Here is a 22,246-nt window from a genome sequence, read left to right as displayed (position 1 = left end):
TTGAGGTGACAAACGGACTGTTCACTCTGAGGGACACGCCAGACGCAATGCGAGGCCTTAGTCGGACAGGAGTAGGAACAGTTTGCCTTGTCTTAGCCGTATGACGCCCTCCGGACCTCAGCTACCTGTGTCTCAATTCGGAGATTCCTGATGATCCAATCCCGAACGTCTCGACGTAGCGATCTTGCTCCTTGTAGGCTCCCACGGCGCTGCTTCCGACGACTTGACTTGTGTTTTCACTTGTAGATTACTTGGCACTGATTGACTGAGTTATTCACTTTGATATCTTGACTGATCTTGACGGACTGATTCCTTGTGATCGACTGATCCAGTTGCCAGCGCCCGGCGGCTTTATATAGGGCCTCCGGGAACCGTTATTTCCCTTTTGTGCTCTGCCCGCTGAATCTCTCCACTCCAGGTCCAAAGTCCGTAGTCCCTGTTTGACCCTCTTGTCCTTCACGCACGGCCTTAAATTGTTCTTCTGCATGCTGCTGCCGTCCCGCTAATTCTATTGTTGGATGTGGCACGCCTGTGTGCCGCTCTGTTGCTGAGAGGTGGCACTTGTCCTCCTGGTCCAAAGTCCACGGCAGAGTCCAAAGTCCGGTGCAGTTCCGTTATTTCCTTTTGCACACACGGTACTCTGGCTCTGCCCGCGAAGTCTCCAATCCAGGTCCAAAGTCCCTGGCTCCTGTTTGGGCCCGTTGTTTTCGCCCAGCTTCAAACTGGACATCCATGGGTTTGGGGCCGTCCCGCTGATTCTCCTGGTGCACGTGGCACGCTTGTGTGCCGCTCCGCTGCTACGATGTGGCCCTCATCCTCCTGGTCCAAAGTTCACGGCAGAGTCCAAAGTCCGGTGCAGTTCCGTTATTTCCTTTTGCACCCACGGCACTTTGGCTCTGCCCGCTGAGTCTCCACTCTTTCACTCTCCGCCATGACTCTCCAAACTCTCTTTGTGAGAGTTCTCTCTCCTGACCTCGAAGTCTCCAAACACTCACTCTACACTTCTTGGTCTCCAAACTCTCTTCGCCGCGCCGCTACTACGCAAATTCGCCGCGTAACTGGTAAGCGGCCGGCCATCCGTTATTCTAGCTGCTGCTATTTGTGATGAGTTATTCAACTCCTCACAAAACGTAAAGGGTTTTGAGGACATGGGTTTTCCACAATGCTTTGGAGCAATTGGCAAGTGCATTGTTCGTTATCAATGTTGATCAACATAACCAACGTTCATACTCTATGTTGCTCAACATGATCAACGACCAACAACTCTAGCAGTAGTATTATTGGTAACAGTATCAGGCGTTCAGTTACACCCACGGCAGATACTATTTGCTGATCAGCATATTCTACATAGTCAATGTCAACGGTTGACTCGATGTCTCACTGACCCGCCAAGCAGTCAGCACTTTCTGCAGAGTCAACCGACCCAACCATGCAAACTGCTACCATAATCAAAACATTCTGACCTACTTCAGAATACAACCAATTCCACTATTCTTTACACTAAACTTCCGTGTTATCCAAGTAGTATATAAGCTAGTACTAAATTCACAATAAATCAGTTATCAACACATCTTATAACTCCGCGGTCTTCCTTTCTGACCTCCGGGAAGAGGCCTCGTAACTTACCTCGTAACAAACTTATATTGATCTACAAGCCACGCTTGGGATCAAACATTGGTGACCCCGACGTGATCCTTGCATTTCCAAGGATCACACTCACAAGAAATCATTAACTGATTCTTTTGAACCACGCTAAACTAAAGTCCTCCAGTTCAGGCACCTCACTAAAAGTCCTCCAGATTAGGCACATTACTAAAGGTCCTCTAGTTCAGGCACCTCATTAAAAGTCCTCCAGATTAGGCACATTACTAAAGGTCCTCCAGTTCAGGCACCTCAATAAAAGTCCTCCAGTTCAGGCACAACACTAAAGTCCTCCAGATCAGGCATATTACTAAAAGTCCTCCAGTTCAGGCACCTCACTAAAAGCCCTCCAGTTCAGGCACAACACTAAAAGTCCCCCAGACAAGGCATACCGCGTCAAGGTCCTCCAGAAGGAACACCGCTACCAGGTCTAACAGGATCTGTGGCAACAGTTTCGTAATCTGGACACCGAGATTAGAGAAATGGCACGACCACGAGAAGACGCAAACCCACTACCACCAGCACCAAAGCAGCTGGACGCATCAATAAGCAAGGCAATCCGACTATTGCAATTACGATGTACCGAAATGGAATCATCCCTCAACCTAGCATCCCATGCTACTACCATCACACCCGCACTACAGCGCCACATCGATGCGCAATGGGCATTGGTGAGACAGGCTCATGATGTGATAGAAGTAATTCCAGGCGCTTCAGACATCGCCGATACAGAATTGTGTCAAGTACAGTCACTTTATGAAGAATACGAGATGACGCTGTTACGCAAAGATGACTCGCCACTAAAGCTAACGTTAGTGAGTTTGCTGGGGAATACCTACAATGGCCAGAATTCCACGACCTCTTCATGGAACTAGTTCATAATCAACCGTACCCTCCTGCACAAAAGCTACATCTGCTTCAAGGTGCACTTAAGGGGGAAGCAAGAAATATATTAACAGATACAGCATTCTCCCAAGGAGAATATGAAGACACCTGGCCACGATTAAAGACCAGATACCAAAATGGGAAAATATTAATCTTCACTGCACTCGCAAAGATTTTTGACCACGAGCCCATCAATGGGACGGCTACTCAAATCCGAGCGCTGCATGATACTGTCGAAAGATCTCTAAGCACACTTAAAAGTCTAGAAATCGACACACAGACATGGGATCCAATTTTAGGATTCCTAATACGAGAAAGGCTCGATCACAAGACACTAGCAGCATTAGAGGACGCTGCCGACGCACCCACAGAAGTGCCCACTCTACCAAGCGTTCTAAGTTTCTTGGAACGAAGATCTTGCATGCTAGAAATATTGGATGAACAACCAAGTAGAAGACAGCCAATGTTCGCAACCGATTCAACCATTTCCGACTGTAAACCCACCGAAGGCTCAAGCCTGTGCAAGGTAATCACAGGTCTTCTCGAAACAGAAACCTCGAGTGCTGCAAAAATAAAGCCGGGCTTAGAAGAAGGAGTAGACGATCATGCAGGACCTCATCCGGTTTTTGAGGAACAAAAGGATGACAATCTGATGGATGACCTCCAACTCGAAGAGCTGTGTACAAATAACCAATCTGTCGAAATAACAAAAGATAGCGAACGGATAAATAGGAACTCTCATAATGAAGAAAGGATGCATTTAAAGAACTTAGTATTGGTGGATCATGACATAATTGAGCCTGAAGGTACTGGTAACCAAGTAAGAACCATCGAAACTGACTCAACCGACCAAGGACCAACGATTAGACCGAATAAATCCTTGCAGCTAGCGGAAAACCAGCCAGCAAGTGAACTAGTTAGAAAAATCAGCTCAACTTTTCATCAACTTCGAAACAACACAAATTCTGAACTGTTGATGATATTTCTAAAGTTAACTAAGAAACATTTAAGTAGCTATATTAAAGGCTATTTCACATTTCTTTCATGGTTTAAAAAGGAAATCACACACACCAGGGGTTTTCTCAAAAGTAAACTGAATACATTCACTTTCTATCCCACATTTCTGGTAACAGTACACATAAAACCGGTCTTTGAGTAGGCAAAAGGTTTCAATTGTTACCTGCATTGTCACCAAAAAACAAATTCACATCTAGCCAACAATAAAAAAAATCCTTGAATCCTTGAATCCTTGAATACTCATATTATAGCGTTAAAAAGGTTTCAATCCTTCAGAGAGAGGGTGACACCCTCTGGATTGGATTTTCTGTAAAATAAGTATAAAACATAGACTGCGAAATTAATAATTTAGTGGTAACCATTCTAACTTAAAATATAATATTTAGTTGTAATCAAAAATATTCAGGGTAACCTGGACTTGATAGAGTGTTGGGATCAAATGATATTTAAATGATAAGGAAAATTCTTTACAATTATTTTATTCGTTTTAGTACAATCCGTGCACAATGGGTTGATAGGAAGAACTTTACATCACGCGATTTTGAAAATTTTTTGCATGTTTTTCCGCAGAAGGGGGGGAGATTGAGAGATAGACATGCAGTAGATTTTTAAGGACACTGCTTTTAAAACTAATTACATACAAATCGTACATTTCCCCTAGACTCGAACCGGGTTTGGAACTCGACTAAATCCAGGTGGCGCACATTTCCCCTAGACTCGAACCGGGTTTGGAACTCGGCTAAATCCAGGTGGCGCACATTTCCCCTAGACTCGAACCGGGTTTGGAACTCGGCTAAAGGTTTGAAACCCGGCTAACACCAGGTGGCGCTAGTGGGATGGTAAAGCGCCTGTATGTCTATCTCTCAATCTCCCCCCCTTCTGCGGAAAAATATGCAAAAAATTTTCAAAATCGCGTGATGTAAAGTTCTTAAGTATCAACCCATTGTGCACGGATTGTACTAAAACGAATAAAATAATTGTAAAGAATTTTCCTTATCATTTAAATATCATTTGATCCCAACACTCTATCAAGTCCAGGTTACCCTGAATATTTTTGATTACAACTAAATATTATATTTTAAGTTAGAATGGTTACCACTAAATTATTAATTTCGCAGTCTATGTTTTATACTTATTTTACAGAAAATCCAATCCAGAGGGTGTCACCCTCTCTCTGAAGGATTGAAACCTTTTTAACGCTATAATATGAGTATTCAAGGATTCAAGGATTCAAGGATTTTTTTTATTGTTGGCTAGATGTGAGGTTGTTTTTTGGTGACAATGCAGTTAACAATTGAAACCTTTTGCCTACTCAAAGACCTGTTTTATGTGTACTGTTACCAGAAATGTGGGATAGAAAGTGAATGTATTCAGTTTACTTTTGAGAAAATCCCTGGTGTGTGTGATTTCCTTTTTAAACCATGAAAGAAATGTGAAATAGCCTTTAATATAGCTACTTTCAGCTAAAGTTGTATTGGCCAGAATAACCTGAGAGTATAGGCTTGAACCTGTTACAATCTTTACAAGATCCTCCCCCAACCAACCAATATCGGATATTTCTTTAGAACCCATAGCTACTTTCAGTTATTGTTGTATTGGACAAAATAACCTGAGAGTACAGGTTGTCAAACCTGTTAGCGATAATATGAAATCTTTACAAATCTTTTGAACCCACCTAAGTAAACAAGAACACCTGGACATACACACTCCTGTTGAGTCGCCATCACAGATCTTTTCCACCCTTACACATGCACACACACACACACACAACTAGAAAACTCAATTTCCATTTTCAGTGGTTCAATAGCAGTTAACCAATCGAACAATAGAACATCTACTGATCTTACACATTCATACAAGAGTCAAGTGGATGTTCCTTGATATAAAATGAGAACTGTTTGTTTGTGGAGTCAGTAACAACTTAGATTTCACAAATGGAGGATTCAATAATTTCTGTTGAGTTCGTCAACGATGAACCAATTGTCATCGATGAAGTCGACTCAGTTAATGAAACACTGAGAAATGTGTTCGGGCCTTGTGTTTCCTCAACGCAGGAAAGCTGGAAGGACGACTGGAACCAGTATTTGGATGGCGTACCATCCCCAAAGGAAAATGAGGAGTCGGTCGATTGGGCGCAGCAAATTTACGGTCAACCATTTGATGACGCATTTTTACTGGACTCCCAAGAAGCAATTTTTCAATTTCCGGAGGACGACCACATTTTTGATGGAATAGAAGAGGTTCCTAATCCTTTATTGGATTTACTGAACAACAGTTGGAACACACAATTGTGTAGCCTACTACAATCATAAATAGTAATAAAATTGTCCATTTTCGAAAAAAAAAAATATATTTATATATATAAAATAAATAAACATTCAATTCACTTGTATTTAATTATAGTTTTTATTTATTGGAATTATCTAATAACATTTTCGGATACGTCCAAATATCAGGGTGGAATTGTGATTTCAGAGAAAAGTTGTGTACCAGTAGGATGTGCATAAGCAAATTGTTCCGCAGCCAGAATTTTCTTGTTATAGGACAGAAGCAGCACACATAGTAGCTTGATTTTGATTTCTCATAACTAAAATTATGTTTATTTAAAGTGTGCACTTTCAGAGCGTTTCGAGTAGTAAATGATTTCGTTTTAGGACAGAGTTCACAAATAAACGTGGTCATTCTGAAATTATAAAATAAACTGAACAATCCTTTATACAACTTGTCTTATATATGTAGAAGGAACACTATCCTACGCTATATAAAAACTATACATACAAAATATTGTATATATATATATATATACAATTTATATATATATATATATATATATATATATTTAAGAGTGTACAGTTTGAACGTATAAAAGGCTGTACGGTATCGTATAAATAAGTTAGTATACATCAGTGAATTCTCTGAAAAGAACCAATAAAAATAACGCTGCTCAAAATGGTTTGTACCATATTAAATATATGTATATCTCCTAGAAAACTAATGTGTGTGTATTTTAGGCCTTTATAGACACACTCAACCAATTGAAGCCTATGATTGGTTATACAAAAATCGAGAATCTATGTGTAGATTTTGAATATAAGATCATTGGGTGTAAACTGAAGAAAACACCTTATGGAACTAAAATAGCTCTTTATTTAACAGACAAGGACAGTGATGAGATTTGGATATTTTTACCTAGAAGTTATGTAACAAGTTTGCTTCAAAGACACCCTTTAAGAAATTGAGCGAGAATGGAATTTCTCATATTGTATATAAAGGGAAAGATATAAAAAGATTTTCCCCTCCTACGTTCGAATTTATAATGAAAAACTAAATAAAGTAAATAGCAGTTCCAATATAAGCCAGTGGTTATCTTCATTCCACATCAGTCTTTCCTTAATCCAGGAAGAGTAAAGTTAATCAAAAATGTACTCCAAACAAATTGAGTTGTTCCTCATGCAATTTGAAGATATGATTTTTGAGGATCACGCCAGACGACTGGAATATTTGAGGCTTACCTTAGAGGACTTGGAGGACAAAGAGCTTATTCACTCCAAGTATGGGTTTCATTATAAGCTTTGTCCCTGGAGTGATGACGATGCAACTGCTGGACCAGACACTTGTCAGTGTCATAGCTTACCGATTTTAAAACAAGAAGCCCTAAATATTATGTTGAAATATTATAAGTTAAACCAACGATTGTATAGAACCCAAGCAATAAATAATCTTAAATAATATTCTATTTACTTTGACTTTTTATTTTTAAAGTTTGTTTTAAACATTTTCATTATTAACTTATCATTATACGAAAAATCATTCTTCCTAAATTTTTTCAAGAAACAAACTAATGATTTCTTTTTACTTTTAAAAAGCCCATACAGGATGCAATAATGACCACATGTGTGTGAGAAATATCCTTGTAGTTGCTGTTTGTTAAAAACAAATTTTCTTGAATTTTTCCTTAAAAATACTATGAATTCTTTTAACTGAGGATATTGTCCATATGAATCAAAATATTCTGCTGATTTGTGACTCTCAAAATAAATGGCAATCCAATGAGTACCAGCTTGTGTAGAAGTATCGGTGTTAGCAATAATTAGTGCTGGATACTTGGAAATGGTTTTTGGTAGTTGATCTGAAGGAAAAACACCTTTAAAAATTGGTTTTGTATATTTATTCTTCGTAAGTAAATGTTGAATTTGAATTGTATTCATTTTAAAGAAGTACTCGAATATTTCGATTCTTATCAATATCAATCATAGAGTCGTATTCACAATATACTAAGCAAGTTACTGCTTCAGTAAGTGGTTCTGAAAATCTTCCTTCAATTCTGATGGTACGTTGAGATATTAAATTTGAGCAAATTGTTGAAATAGAATGATCAGCAATTAGATCAAAGGCTAATATAAAACTGTTTGTATCAAACATTTCCTTTGTAATTTGTAGTCCACGATCAAAATGTTTTATTCCACAAGATTTAAATAGCATATTATATCCTCGAGAACTTTGCATATTTTCGGTGTTCGAGAAATCAAACTCGAGAGCCTGAGATGGAACTTGCACTCCATTAACCAGTAGGTTAAATCGTTGAATTTTAAAATTTTCAAAATTAAAGGGGTCTAAGCTGCGGTTTCCAGAGTACGACCGATTCTTAACCATGCAAAATGCTAGAAAATTCGGTAGTTGACCAATAACTGCGTTGTCTATCGATAATGTATTATTACCAGGATATATGGTGAACGATTTGACTTCAACTTTGTTAAACGGGTATAGAGCATTTTTTTTTGGAAAACATGGTGGTGTGCTAATAAAATGCTTGGATTAACTGTAATATGATTCATGAACAGTTGTGCCTCTAGTATTTTTAAATTTGATTCGGTACCATTTTCGATCAAATAAAATGCTGATTGAAATTAATTCTCAGATCTACATTATTGACAAGTAATTTTGGTTGATTAAATATATCACCATGAATTTTTCCAAATAATTCAACTTTGTTACTATTTTGAAAAATATTTTTACGGGTTTCATTTGTTGCTGGATAAACATATTTCCCTGCGGCTATTCGCCCGAAATTTGGGTAATAACCTTGGGAGGCCAAGTGACTTTCAGATGCGTCACTACCATAGTTTAAAAGTGTTTGCAAATATGCTCTATAATGATAATTATTATCATTCTGTGATACTAATATGTTATTTAAATAAACTGAAGAACTTCGAAACAATGAATGTAAAATATTGTTTACTACACCAACTGCGTTTCCTTCAATGGAGTTGTTGTCATTTGTTCTAAGTTGTACTACTAAACGTAAATAAACACTTGATAAATCTCTGTAAGTTTCCCCAATTCCTAAGCACACGAATTCGATTGAGGAGGCTCCATCTAAGGAAGCGATTGGGTTGTATGAAACTTCTTCAGTTTTTAAAATTGAACTTTGCGTTGGATGTCGAGCAAATGAATCCAATTCACTCTTCATGCATTCGATATGGTTACTCATTTTGTATTAGAAAAAATATCACTTATTTTAAATTTTTTTGTAATCTTTTTTCTTTTTTGATTCGATTTGGTATTACTACGTTGTCGTTTCGATAATGAATGAGCTCGTTTTTTCCTTACCCTACGCTTTTTACTTCTTTTTCCATTTCCGCTTTGAAAGCGAGTTACTTTATCTATTGCTTTATTTGACAAATTCTGTAAAGCAATTTTACTCTGTTCCAGAATAATATTTCTTAATGGTTTTCTCCCCAATTCATTAACAACAGCTTTACCAGTCTGTGCAGCCTGATTTTTTATAGCATTCATACCAGAAAGGAAAAGTGGTTTTATGTAATTAAAAAGTCCGCTAAAAAAGTTTCCGATTCCACGTCCTTGTTGTACTATTTGCGGTGATACATACAATGTTCCAATGTTGCTTAAACCCCCACCACACTGATTCACATAATATTCCTGATAAGATTTCACCATGATCAGATTGTAAAAATTTCATTGTTATTAATTCATTTCCTCGATCGTGTTTCAAAAATTTTTGAAAAGTGGTAGGATGCATTAAAATTACTCTACTTAAATTATGCTTATTTTTAATCATTTTTTAAAATTTTTCCAAATATTCCCGAAAGTAATGAAGTTATGAGAATCGGTAAAAACCCACCCTTTTGAATAAGGACTTTTCTCTTTGAGTTTATTGTGCTCTTTGAACATGAAAGATACCGCAATGCATTTTTATATTTTTTTAAGGCATTTAGATGGGATTTTGTAACCTTATGGTTTCCTTGTAATGTGTTTAGAACTATTTCCACTATTGTTTTTATCAGCTCACTATCACTATTGCTTATTATTGCCTTACGAAGCTTATTGTCGGCCTTTTTGAGCACATACAATAAATGTTTGTTCGCTTTCAATCGATTTAGGCTCTTTTTGTAAGTCATTTTCATTTGCGTAGCACACTGTGCATTCAGAATTAAAAATGTCTGTTCTAAACCTTAAAAGATCGTTAACTCCTTGGGTGAGATCAATAAGTAAATATCCATGTGGTTGCTCAGTTACTTCTTTATATATTCTGAATAACTCCGTCGGGTTTTCAGGATAAATTTGTCTTGCTAAACATTGAAATTGAAGCTTGTCACGAGGATTTTTAAAGACAACAATATATTTCGTGTTAAGTGAAATATCTCTGGTGTGTGAAGATTTATGAAATATATTTTGTGTTACCACTACTACTGATAGATTCCTATGGTGTGACCCCTTTGTAAACAGCTCACAAACATTTTTGTTAAATGCTCCCATCATCAAGTCATCCAATATTAAAAGAATTGGTTCGTTAGTTTCATTTTCAATAGATTCAGGAACTCCTTTATAGTACTCAACACTATTAAAACTAGGTTTTGCACTCTCTTCTCCATAACACCAAATAATTCGATCTATTGAAATATTTAAAAGGTCATTCTTTTTATTTATTAGATTTTCTAAAAATGTTGTTTTTCCAAATCCTGAAGGTCCACAAATTAACATTGTGAAATTTTTCGACTTTATAATGTAATCCCTATTTACAAAGGGTTTATATATATATATATATATACTATATATATTTTTACCGATCTCGTTTTTTAGCACAGTTTTTCTCGAAATGAGTATTAGATCCACAATAATTACAATAAATAATCTGAGTATAGCCCATTTTGCGGGGGTCTTTTCCAAACAAACTCCTAATGAATTCCATTATGAAACGTCCTCTTACTTGAACTATTTATTATTAACTAAGACTTAAACAAGTGTGTCAACACAACAATAGATTTCATAATTTGAGTTTTCTAAGTATACAAATAATTTAAACAAATTATTTAATGCACATCTAAGTGGTGGTTTATTTTTATATATTAGACAATTAGTGAAAAAATTTGGTAGTTTTGTTAAACTTGTTCCAATATCTATATCAATAATAGTTGTCGATAAATATTTAGTCAAAAAATACTTTTTAATGTTACCGCGCACAATAATAGTTCTATATCTGTTCAGGGGTGTGAGTATTTCATCTAGTGCTGTATATGGAACATCTCCTGACGACCAATCCAATCCAGTTATACTATCTCGATTTAAAGTGTGTTGTTTAATTGTGTCATTATCCAATTCCTTTAAACTAAAGGGTGGTTTGAAATGAAAGAAGTTCGGTATAACTGTTCCAGCCTGCATGAATGCTAGCTCCTTAACAAATAGTTGTTTATTGGGTCCAAGTAAATATTGAAAGTCAACTATAACGGTGGAGTTTCGATCGACAGTGTTCATGATTGTTCGAGATTTTTTTCACAACTGGGTAGTCTAGTGCCCAAACTTTTACCTTTATATAGCGGTCCGATTGCGATAATAAGGTAGTTCTAATTAAGGGATCAACCGGTATGGACACGCGAGAAGATAAGAAAGAATCAAGATCATGTAGTCATTTTTGGTTTTGAATACTATGTGTTACATAATTTAAGACTAAAATGTGGTTTATCAACAACCCGAAAATTTTCACCAATGGTGTGGATGCAACAAAACAAAAAAATTTTGTTGGATTTGAAAAGGATCAATGGATCAAAAATGTCTACAATAAAATGTAATTTTAGATTTCGGAAAACTGATAAGCAATACGTAATGGTAATAAATCAGTATGGCAACAAAATGGAATTTAATAGTGAGTCCTGGAGATCCTTTATACGATTATGTATATTTTTCACAACATTTTTATGTTGGAATTCTATATTAAAACTGCAAGTTATATACCTTTACTATAATCATATTATACCTAAGTGTGTATCTTTACAAAAATATGATATCCAACTAACTGATTTAGGTGGGTCTTACGATAAAAATGTACATATAGATTTAACCCGATTGTGCTTTGAAATATTAAAAAAGATGCGTAAAGAAATAAAAAGCGATGTACTTGAATATAAGCAATCACTTATGTCTAAGCATTCATCACAAACTAATAAAAAATGATATTTATAAATACAAAATGAGCAAACAGGAAGTTGTAATGAAATTCATAAACAGGTTCGAAAAAATTTCATCAGACGAAAATTTGTTCAAAAGGGGATAAAGGATACATGGCAAATAGATTTAGTTGAAATGATCCCTTTTAGCAGAGAAAATTGTGGATATAAATATTTACTCACTGTTATTGATACATTTTCAAAATATGCATATGCCCAGCCTGTTAAATCAAAGTCCTCTACGGATGTAGTTAAAGCAATGCGAAATGTGCTTATAACTGCTAAAACTAAACCAAAAAATATTCAGTCTGATCAAGGGAAAGAATTTTTTAATTCAAGATTTCGAGAATTAATGAAGAGTCACCATATAAATCATTATCATACCTATACACACTTAAAGGCATCTATATGCGAGCGTTTTAATCGAACATTAAAAAGTCGCATGTGGAAAATGTTTAGTATGATTGGTAAATATAAATGGATACATAAAATCAAAGACCTTGTATACGAATATAATAATTCGTATCACAGAACCATTAAAATGAAACCGGTGGATGTATGCGCCCAAAATTTATTTTAAAATCAGTTTATAATTATCCAAAGATTTTTCCGAGACATAAATTCTCTATAGGGGATTACGTTAGAATAAGTAAATATAAGGGTGTATTTATGAAAGGTTATGAACCCAATTGGACAACTGAAGTTTTTAAAGTAATAAAAGTTAAGGCTACTAATCCGGTAACATATGAGTTGAAGGATTATAAAAGTGAACCCATCAGAGGATCATTTTATGATCAAGAACTTCAACTTGTCAAAGATCCAAATGCTTTCTTGGTAGAAAAAATAATTGCAAGACGAAAGAATAAAATCAAGGTTAAGTGGCTCGGTTTTGACGATAGTCACTCCTCGTGGATAGATAAAAACAGTTTGCTGAAATAAAAAATTGAAAAAATAACACAAACACATAAAGAAATTTTATTTTATTATTTTATTCATTTAAATATAAACATTTACAATTATATACTAATAAACTTAAGAATGGTTTATTTCATTATGACTATGAGCTAACGTATTTATGTTATCAGTTATTTCTTTATGACCATGAGCTAATGTATTTATGCTATCAGATAATACAAATCTTTTGTCATCCTTATAATTAAGGCTTATTTTGTTAACAATTTCCGTATAAAGATGATGTGCTCTACTTCTAATGGTTCGCTGCTCACCATAATAAGTCTTCTTTTGTTTAATACATTCAATATAATCAGAATGAGATAATTTATTTACAACAGACTTTTTCACACCCTTTATCTTTTTAATACTTTCATATTGACTTTGTTTACTATCCTTTCCCACTAGATATAAATCCTTTTCCACTAGAATTGAGTAGGCCTTGGCCTTTAAACCAGCAAAGGACGTCATAACTTGCCCTGCGTTCTCGTCTTTCATTAGACCCAGTTCTTTATTATTAGCAGGTATAATATTATATTTATTATTAGGTTTAAAGTTGGATGTGTCAAAACGGTCTGGGTTTTCTTTGATTAACGAGTAAAAGTCTTTTTTAGACGATAGTATAAACGAATCCGTATCCATATAAATTATTTTAAACGAAGGACACTTTACAGCAAGAAAATTATAGAAATAATCATACATCAACCATTTTGATAACTCTAATACACTAGATCCAATATATATAGGTTTATCATAACGAATAATAGTCTGTGTAGATTCAATTGCAGCTAAGTTGGGTCCAAATAGTTCTACGCTATGGAAATTGTGGCCAGCTATACGTTGTCTAAACCCTGGTGAATTTTGTCTTGAATGATAATGGGATATAAGAACTATGTCCCGGCGTTTTGCTACGTTCTCCATTGTTTTCCCGTAAACAGCGTTATTCATTAATTTAAAAAAATTTTTTTCGAATTCGTTTTTTGCTAATTTTTGGTGTTTTGTATTAAGGTCAATGTACGGCTTTAACCACCTAGATTCCGTGAATGAAAGTATCCTATGAATTTTTTTTTACTTTAAGCCCGTGCTGAATACATAATTGCAGATATTTTAAATGGATTATATAATTTTCCTTATTTGTTAAATCTGCTATTAGCTTAGGTGTTTTTGAACCTAAAGGTATTTTACTTTCAGGACAGAAGGATAAAGAATTATGAGCGTTATGCAGCTCAACTGGATATTCCAGGTCTACTTCTAACATATACCCTGTATCGGTATTTTCTGGGATATTTAATAAGTTAAACTGCTTAATTTCCTGATCATTTAAAAATTGCCCATCCGTATAGATTGTTAGCATCAATGTATGCTAAGAAATTAGAAGGTTTTTTATTATCAAAATCTCTTATATATTTATTATTTGCATTAGAAATTCGTTGGGTGCATTGAGTCAAACCCCCTCGTATAGATCTTTTTATAAAATTGTACATGTTGGGATCACTTATTAATGTTAGTTTTACTCAAGTAAATTTCAACATTGCATCCCATGAAATTGATGGGGCTGTTACATAATTTACGGGATCTAGCTTATATATCTGTAAACATATCTTTCTAAAGTTTTCGAAAACATCTGCTAAAATCATTACGTCGGATTCTAAGTATAACTTTAAATAATCTTTTATATTTCTACACTTAAATGTTGACCAGACCTTCTGGGCAAACTCGTAATCCTCTACAGAATATTCCTGATCAGTGAGAGAATTGAAAAAATATTGAATTGGTGGAAGCGCTGTTTCATTAAATTTATCAAAACTATTTGGGAAGTCATACGGAAATACTCCCTTTCGCCTCATTTGTTCAAATTTTTCCCCCTGAAATTATTTGTTTAATAGCTTAAAACTTGAATTGTCCATATAGCTAGCCAGTTTTTCCAAGCTTGAATTTAAAAATCGATTTGAATCAATGAATTGAATTTTATATTGCATGCTGTTGTTTATTCTAATCGTTTGCGTTAATGAAATATAAAGCTCCTTATTACAGGGTATTGGCTTTAAATTGTCACCTAATTCTCTTATAAATAAATGAATATCATATCGTGAAAGGTTATGAAAAACTACCGGGAAAAATGCATGGTTCAGCTTATAATAAGATTGACATTTTTTATGAATTGGCCCCATGTAGCAACCCGTAAATTGATTAAAGTATTTACCGGCTAAATTTAGTATTGGGAGTTCACAGGCGCAGCAAGTTTCATTCTCCTGGGCGTACTCCTCCCATGCTTCCAACTCCCGGGCTGTCTCTGGATGGTGACCCCAGTAACGATTATAAAGCCTCAAAGTTGTGTCTTTAAGGGCTTTACAAAATTGTTGAATACAGTCTGGACCTTTAAGAAGAAAATATATATAAATAAATATATAATATATAACTTTATAAATGTTTATAATTACCGTCGTAGGTCCATTGGCTATTTAAAGATGGGTTGTACTTATGTACCTCGTAGAATGATACCGCGCAGGCAATGTGTTCCTTTTCTTTTGTAGTTGATGAGACTGTTGCCGTGTTTTTAACAGTATGGTAACTCCTCAACACAGCTTCAATGTCCGCATATATTACAACAGGTGGTGATAGTTTTTTATAAAAATTTGTAAATTCCGTAGTTTCGTTGGGCTTAGGATATTCAGAGGCAACTTTTCCGCACTCCTTTGTGGCATGTGTAGTATTTGTACTTGTTATGAATTGTAAACAATCCTCACAAAAATGTGCAGCAGATCTCGACTTTGTATACTGCGAGTAGCATAACTTTTTCATACTTGTTATATAGGCATAATGCCTGTTTTTTCCATCTTCAATGTTCAACAAGTTAATATGATTTGGTCTTGATCTATTTGCACTTCTTACAATAGGACCAATAATCAGATTCCTGTTATAATCAATTCCGTAAACATTGATGCTGTAGGTTTGATTTTGTTTCTCAAACTTCTTTATACCATTTGTTGTTATCGGAAACTCTATTCCGGTAAAGTTTAATTCCACTCCTTTGTAGCAAATTACATCTTGTGAAATTGCAAATCCACTATATTTTTTTGGATATTGCAAATTCTCTCTAGCAGCACTGCGCTGTCTGTCTGTTATAAAAATTGTCGTCAGGTGATTTTTATAAGCAATCGAGGCGAGCAAACACCACTTAAAGCAGTAGTTATCAAAATTGTTGACATTAATCAGTGCGTTTTTTGCCTTAATGGGAGGTGGAGCGGGAATAAATCCTTTAACAGGGACGTGCTCTAATTTTATTACTAAAATCTCAAAATATTTAAAAGCCTTTATGGCCCATCCTGAGTCTCTCTCCTGAAACTCACTGCATGCATTTGATAAATAGGGACTAAATCAAATCCATCATAAACTGATATGTAAGCAGTTGAAAAATGCTTTAGTGTTTCAATACAACTACCTTCATCTGTGAATTTTACATACATTCCATAAACTTTTATACTAAATTTAATAGAAATGTATTCTTCACTCCAACTAGTCAGGATTTTTAAAATATTAGCTTGACATTTATTATAGAAGTCTTTAATATCAATGCATTCCGTTTCCGGAGCCTGCACTCGATATGACTTTATTGGAAATTCACTTTTCGAAGCCATCTCAATTATTTCGAGATTTTTATACCTCACTACTGCACTCTTATGCTTCTCAGATGTTATATGCTTAAGATATCCCGATTCGGGGTAAACATCACCACACAACTCACATAGCTTTTTTTCCTGTGTCTTAATCCTTTTTTCCATGCTTTTTTTTGTGGAGTCCATTGCACTCCTTTTCCTTTTAGCAGCGGCTCTTGACGTAGAAGGTTGTTCATCCACATGATTCTGCTCATTCATCAATAGGTTGTATGCATTATTCGCCCAAGCAGACTTTTTATATTGCTCATCAAATTCTTTTATAAAACTCATATGATTCTCAGATGTAGTTGCATGCTTAAGATATCCCGATTCAGGGTAAACCTCTTTACACATAACATTTTTTTCTGGGGCTTAATCCCTTTTTCCTGGTTTTTAGTGGTAGAGTCCATTACATTCCTTTTAGCAGCGGCTCTTGACGTAGAAGGCTGTTCATCCACAGGATTCTGCACATTCATCAATAGTTCGAATGCATTATTCGGCCCATTACACTTTTTATAATGTTCGTCAAATTTTGAACTTTCCAAACTTTTTTGACATAAGTCACAAATAATTTTTATATTACGCATTTTTTCATGAGGGTTTTTCGAACACCCCTCATAATGGGACTCGAACACCGACACGTTAATATGCTCGTTGCAAATATCGCACTGCACAGACGCCATTATAAAAATTGTCAAATAAATCAAATTAGATTGAACAAAAAATTGGAGTTAGAAAACCGACGATGTTTCTGTATTCCTTTGCATTAAAGAACTAATTTTAAATATTAAGCAGTCGAATGTTCAAACCATGTTTTTCCTAAATTCATGTTGATTGGTTCATGATGGGTTTGTGTGTGTGTATGTCCAGGTGTTCTTGTTTACTTGGGTGGGTTCAAAAGATTTGTAAAGATTTCATATTATCGCTAACAGGTTTGACAACCTGTACTCTCAGGTTATTTTGTCCAATACAACAATAGCTGAAAGTAGCTATGGGTTCTGAAGAAATATCCGATATTGGTTGGTTGGGGGAGGATCTTGTAAAGATTGTAACAGGTTCAAGCCTATACTCTCAGGTTATTCTGGCCAATACAACTTTAGCTGAAAGTAGCTATATTAAAGGCTATTTCACATTTCTTTCATGGTTTAAAAAGGAAATCACACACACCAGGGGTTTTCTCAAAAGTAAACTGAATACATTCACTTTCTATCCCACATTTCTGGTAACAGTACACATAAAACAGGTCTTTGAGTAGGCAAAAGGTTTCAATTGTTACCTGCATTGTCACCAAAAAACAACCTCACATCTAGCCAACAATAAAAAAATCCTTGAATCCTTGAATACTCATATTATAGCGTTAAAAAGGTTTCAATCCTTCAGAGAGAGGGTGACACCCTCTGGATTGGATTTTCTGTAAAATAAGTATAAAACATAGACTGCAAAATTAATAATTTAGTGGTAACCATTCTAACTTAAAATATAATAATTAGTTGTAATCAAAAATATTCAGGGTAACCTGGACTTGATAGAGTGTTGGGATCAAATGATATTTAAATGATAAGGAAAATTCTTTACAATTATTTTATTCGTTTTAGTACAATCCGTGCACAATGGGTTGATAGGAAGAACTTTACATCACGCGATTTTGACATTTTTTTGCATATTTTTCCGCAGAGGGGGGGGGAGATTGACAGATAGACATACAGGCGCTTTACCATCCCACTAGGGTAACAGTAACAGGCGTTCAGTTACACCCACGGCAGATACTATTTGCTGATCAGCATATTCTACATAGTCAATGTCAACGGTTGACTCGATGTCTCACTGACCCGCCAAGCAGTCAGCACTTTCTGCAGACCCAACCATGCAAACTGCTACCATAATCAAAACATTCTGACCTACTCCAGAATACAACCAATACACTAATCTTCCGTGTTATCCAAGTAGTATATAAGCTAGTACTAAATTCACAATAAATCAGTTATCAACACATCTTATAACTCCGCGGTCTTCCTTTCTGACCTCCGGGAAGAGGCCTCGTATACAAACTTATATTGATCTACAAGCCACGCTTGGGATCAAACATGCATATTGAAACTGTCGATTATATATACTTATACAAAAACTATCCCTAATCACCTAATGCCACATCGAAGTGCGACCTCATGCTAAGGACGCTGTGGACTACTATAATTACAAGGGTTGGTATTCAACCGTGCTTTTTGCTATGGTCGACTATCGCTATAGATTTTCCTACATAAGCGACGGCAGTCCGGGTCGGTGCCACGACTCGAAGATATTTGAGAAATCAAATCTAAAGCGGATTACCGAAGAGTCTGAGTTAATGGATGAACATTCCAGAATAATTAATGATGTCGAGGTCCCTGTGCTTATTTTGGGAGATTCGGCATTTCGTTTTTAGAAGAATCTTATGAAACCCTATCCGTTTTCCGTAGAAGCCAACGAGGAACAGAAGGCTTTCAATTACAACCTGTCAAAGACTAGAAGTGTAGTGGAGAATGCTTTTGGCCACCTCAAGGCACGATTTCGAAGGATCGGAAAAGGACTAGACAACAGAGTTGAAAAATCTTCCCAAATGATATCCTGTTGCTGCATCCTGCACAACTTCTGTATCGCCCACAATAGCTTTGTGCCAGAATCATAGCAGCAAGATGCTGAATTAGTCCAAAGACAGGATACTCCGGAGCATGAGCTTTGGCTAGGAAATACAAATGAAAGAGCAGAAACGATACGAAAAGCCCTTGCAGTGGAATTCTTAAATCTTAATGCCTAATTTCCTAATAGCTTGAATAAATAAAAATTACTAAAACAAATACTATTTTAATTTATTTATTTTGTATTAATCTTCGTCCGAGGCACGCGTCTGCAGTAAACCCAGCACCTTGCGATGAAAATTGGCAGATTCTTTGGCAATTTCTTCCATTACTTCCATCTTCCTTTTTTCAATTTGAAGGAATTCATCGTCCTTACTTGTTTTGCGACGCTTTGCCTGGGAGCCCGAGGGGCCATCGAAGTCAGTGGCAGTGCTCTCGTCCATTTCGTCGCCTTGCCCATCGCTGCCGAAGCTTGAGAAGTCTGCAAAAATGTGAATTTATTAGTATAGTTGAGTAATTCTCATGTTTACTGCGGTATGCTTTACCTGTGCTGTCAGTTGGATGCAAATCCACTGCTCGCGATCCTTGCATCAGGATAGCCACCCGCTCGAAATACTCCCATGTTGAGGGGGTACCGAGGGTCCAACCTTCGCCAGTTCGACTCTGAAAGCAGGTCGAAGAACAAAAATTTTAATTCATGTTATGTGTATTCCTATTTAAAGTTACATACCTGTATTTTTTCTTAATGTTTTCCATTTTTTGTTTTACCTCCACATGTGAGGGGCCTTAAGGCTGTTGGCCATCTCCTTGTATATGTGCGTGTTCTTTCGCACACCACGAAAACCATCCATATTATCTTGCCATAGGTCGAAGAGAGTAAGGACGGCCTCATTCGACCACACAAATCGGGAACCTAATAATAATAAAGGCTTTAAACTAATTAATAAAATAATTAAATATATTTTCTTACCTTTTTCTTTCGACATGGTAATCAGAACAGCTTTGCTTGAATTTTTCACTAGGGCTGAACCGTCAACGATAGGAAAACAAATACGAAATATACCAAATATACCAAAGACCCTAAATGTACCCTACTTTTTCCCTGCTCTAGTTGCCTATACAAAAACTATGTAAAAAAAACAGGGTTTTGTCAATAACCCCATAACTCCATAACTCCACCCTAGTGGAAATAGGCCTTAAGACTAGTAGGATTGGCTGTTAGTCGCTAGCCCCAAAAAAATGGAAGGAAACCGACAGAATCACTTGGAGCTAGAGGCCTCCATCGGAAGGCGGATCATATTTGCGATTGGTCGTCGGATAGTGCCGCGTGTTGCCGCGTCTTTTTGTTTTGATCGGTTCTTCGCCGCGATTTTTAAACCAATTACTAAATCAATTTATATATCAAAACAAACGAAATGAGTTCATGCTGTGCCGCTTCCTGCTCTTATGGCAACAAAATAACTTCCCGTCAAACTTCGGTTTGCTGCTGGATTTGTGACAACTTGGCACATCCTATCTGCGTGGAGCTAGGGCGGACAAGTGGCCCAATTGTGGACAAGCTTAATTGGCCTTAATTGGACTTGTCCAAACTGCAGGCATATAGAGGTTGATATGAAAACATTCATGCGTCAAACCCACCTGGAGTTCCAAGCCCTGTCGACTGGGTTCCTCGAGCTTCAAGATAAATTCCGCTCTGCTGAATCACACTTTAAAAACCTGAAAATGCTAAGTGTTACCCAATCTTACTCTTTGCCTAATAATACCTTAAATGTTCCACAGTCTTCCGCCTCAATGCAACTGAGCCCTATTACAAGAGCACTTATGGACTTCAATCAAGCCTCCCCCACTCTTACCACTTCCTCCCTGCCGGAAGGTGGTGCAGCTGATGAAGACCACATATCTTCAGATAACTCGACAACTGTACCAACAGTTGCCCCGGCGACGGCCCTGGTTTCTCTTCCTCTGCATTTACCTAGTGGACTGCATCTTGGCTCTGTTGCCAACGAAGACCAGGCGTCTACGTCGCTAGCCGCGGCACCAACAGACGCTTTGTTGGCCACCGCCCGGTCGTCTGCTATTTCCGATAATATGGACGTAGCTAATTCTACTTGTACCACCAATGCCGCGATAGCCACACATTCGGCGCCTGTAAGAATCAACTGTGGATCAATCATATCTGGTGTCGCGCCAAGGATATCTGCGCCAATAGTTGGCGTTGCACCCAAAAAGGTTTATTTTCGTCTCCCGTCTGAGTCCTGGGGCTTCTGAGAACGACGTTAAGACCCACCTAAGTAGCAAACTGAATATTTCTGGCACCGAAATTACTCTCTCAAAGTTCAGTTTTAAGCAAAGACGCGAAATATCGCCGTTTAAGAGTCGAGTAGGTTAACAAATCAAATTGTCGAGTTCGTGGGCCTCAAACCTCTTCGGCCAGTGTTCCAAAAAACTAATTGAGTCATTCTTCCTACTCTATCAGAATGTACGTAGTTTACTGGGTAAACTCAGTAAACTGCACGTCAATAGTGTCTCTTTTGACGCCAATGTGATTGCCTTTACTGAAACGTGGCTTAATTCCTCTGTGTCTGACTGCGAAATATTTGCGGGCAACTATGTCATCTATAGACGAGATCGTACAGTGCGTCTGGGCGGCGGTGTTCTTATTGCCGTCAAGTCCGATCTGGTTTCAGAATTAATTCCGATAATCGACTCCGAAAGCTCTTTAGAATTTGTTGCTGTTCGTATTAACGTTCATGACTATTTTGTTTACGTCTCATGCTCGTATATTCCACCTCGGTCCGATATTAATGTATATCTGCAGCACGTTGCTCATATTCAGAGTATTCACTCCACCCTCGGCAATAACGACCATCTTATTGTTATGGGCGACTTTAACCTACCTTCCATATCCTGGATGTCATCACCTGACTCAAATGTTCTTGTTCCCTCTTTACCTCACGAGTTGGTACACGGCCTTATCGACCTCTCATTGGGACAATTGAACTCTATTCAGAACTCCTCG

General features: G+C 36.7%; 1 protein-coding gene across 1 annotated transcript; it reads right to left on the bottom strand.

Annotated features, from left to right (window-relative positions):
- Positions 1 to 19,472: 19,472 nt before the first annotated feature.
- On the bottom strand, positions 19,473 to 20,213 carry LOC138912180 (uncharacterized). Its single transcript, XM_070212043.1, has 4 exons — positions 20,198 to 20,213; positions 19,996 to 20,140; positions 19,773 to 19,888; positions 19,473 to 19,708 (listed from the first exon to the last, which is right to left on the bottom strand). Exons 1-4 carry the CDS (start codon positions 20,211 to 20,213, stop codon positions 19,473 to 19,475), a joined length of 513 nt encoding a protein of 170 aa, XP_070068144.1.
- Between the last annotated feature and the right edge of the window lie 2,033 nt (positions 20,214 to 22,246).

This window comes from Drosophila takahashii, chromosome 2R, assembly GCF_030179915.1.
Source record: "Drosophila takahashii strain IR98-3 E-12201 chromosome 2R, DtakHiC1v2, whole genome shotgun sequence".
NCBI lineage: Eukaryota > Metazoa > Arthropoda > Insecta > Diptera > Drosophilidae > Drosophila > Drosophila takahashii.
Note: the sequence above shows the minus strand (reverse complement) of the source record. Positions and strands in the feature narration are given on the sequence as shown.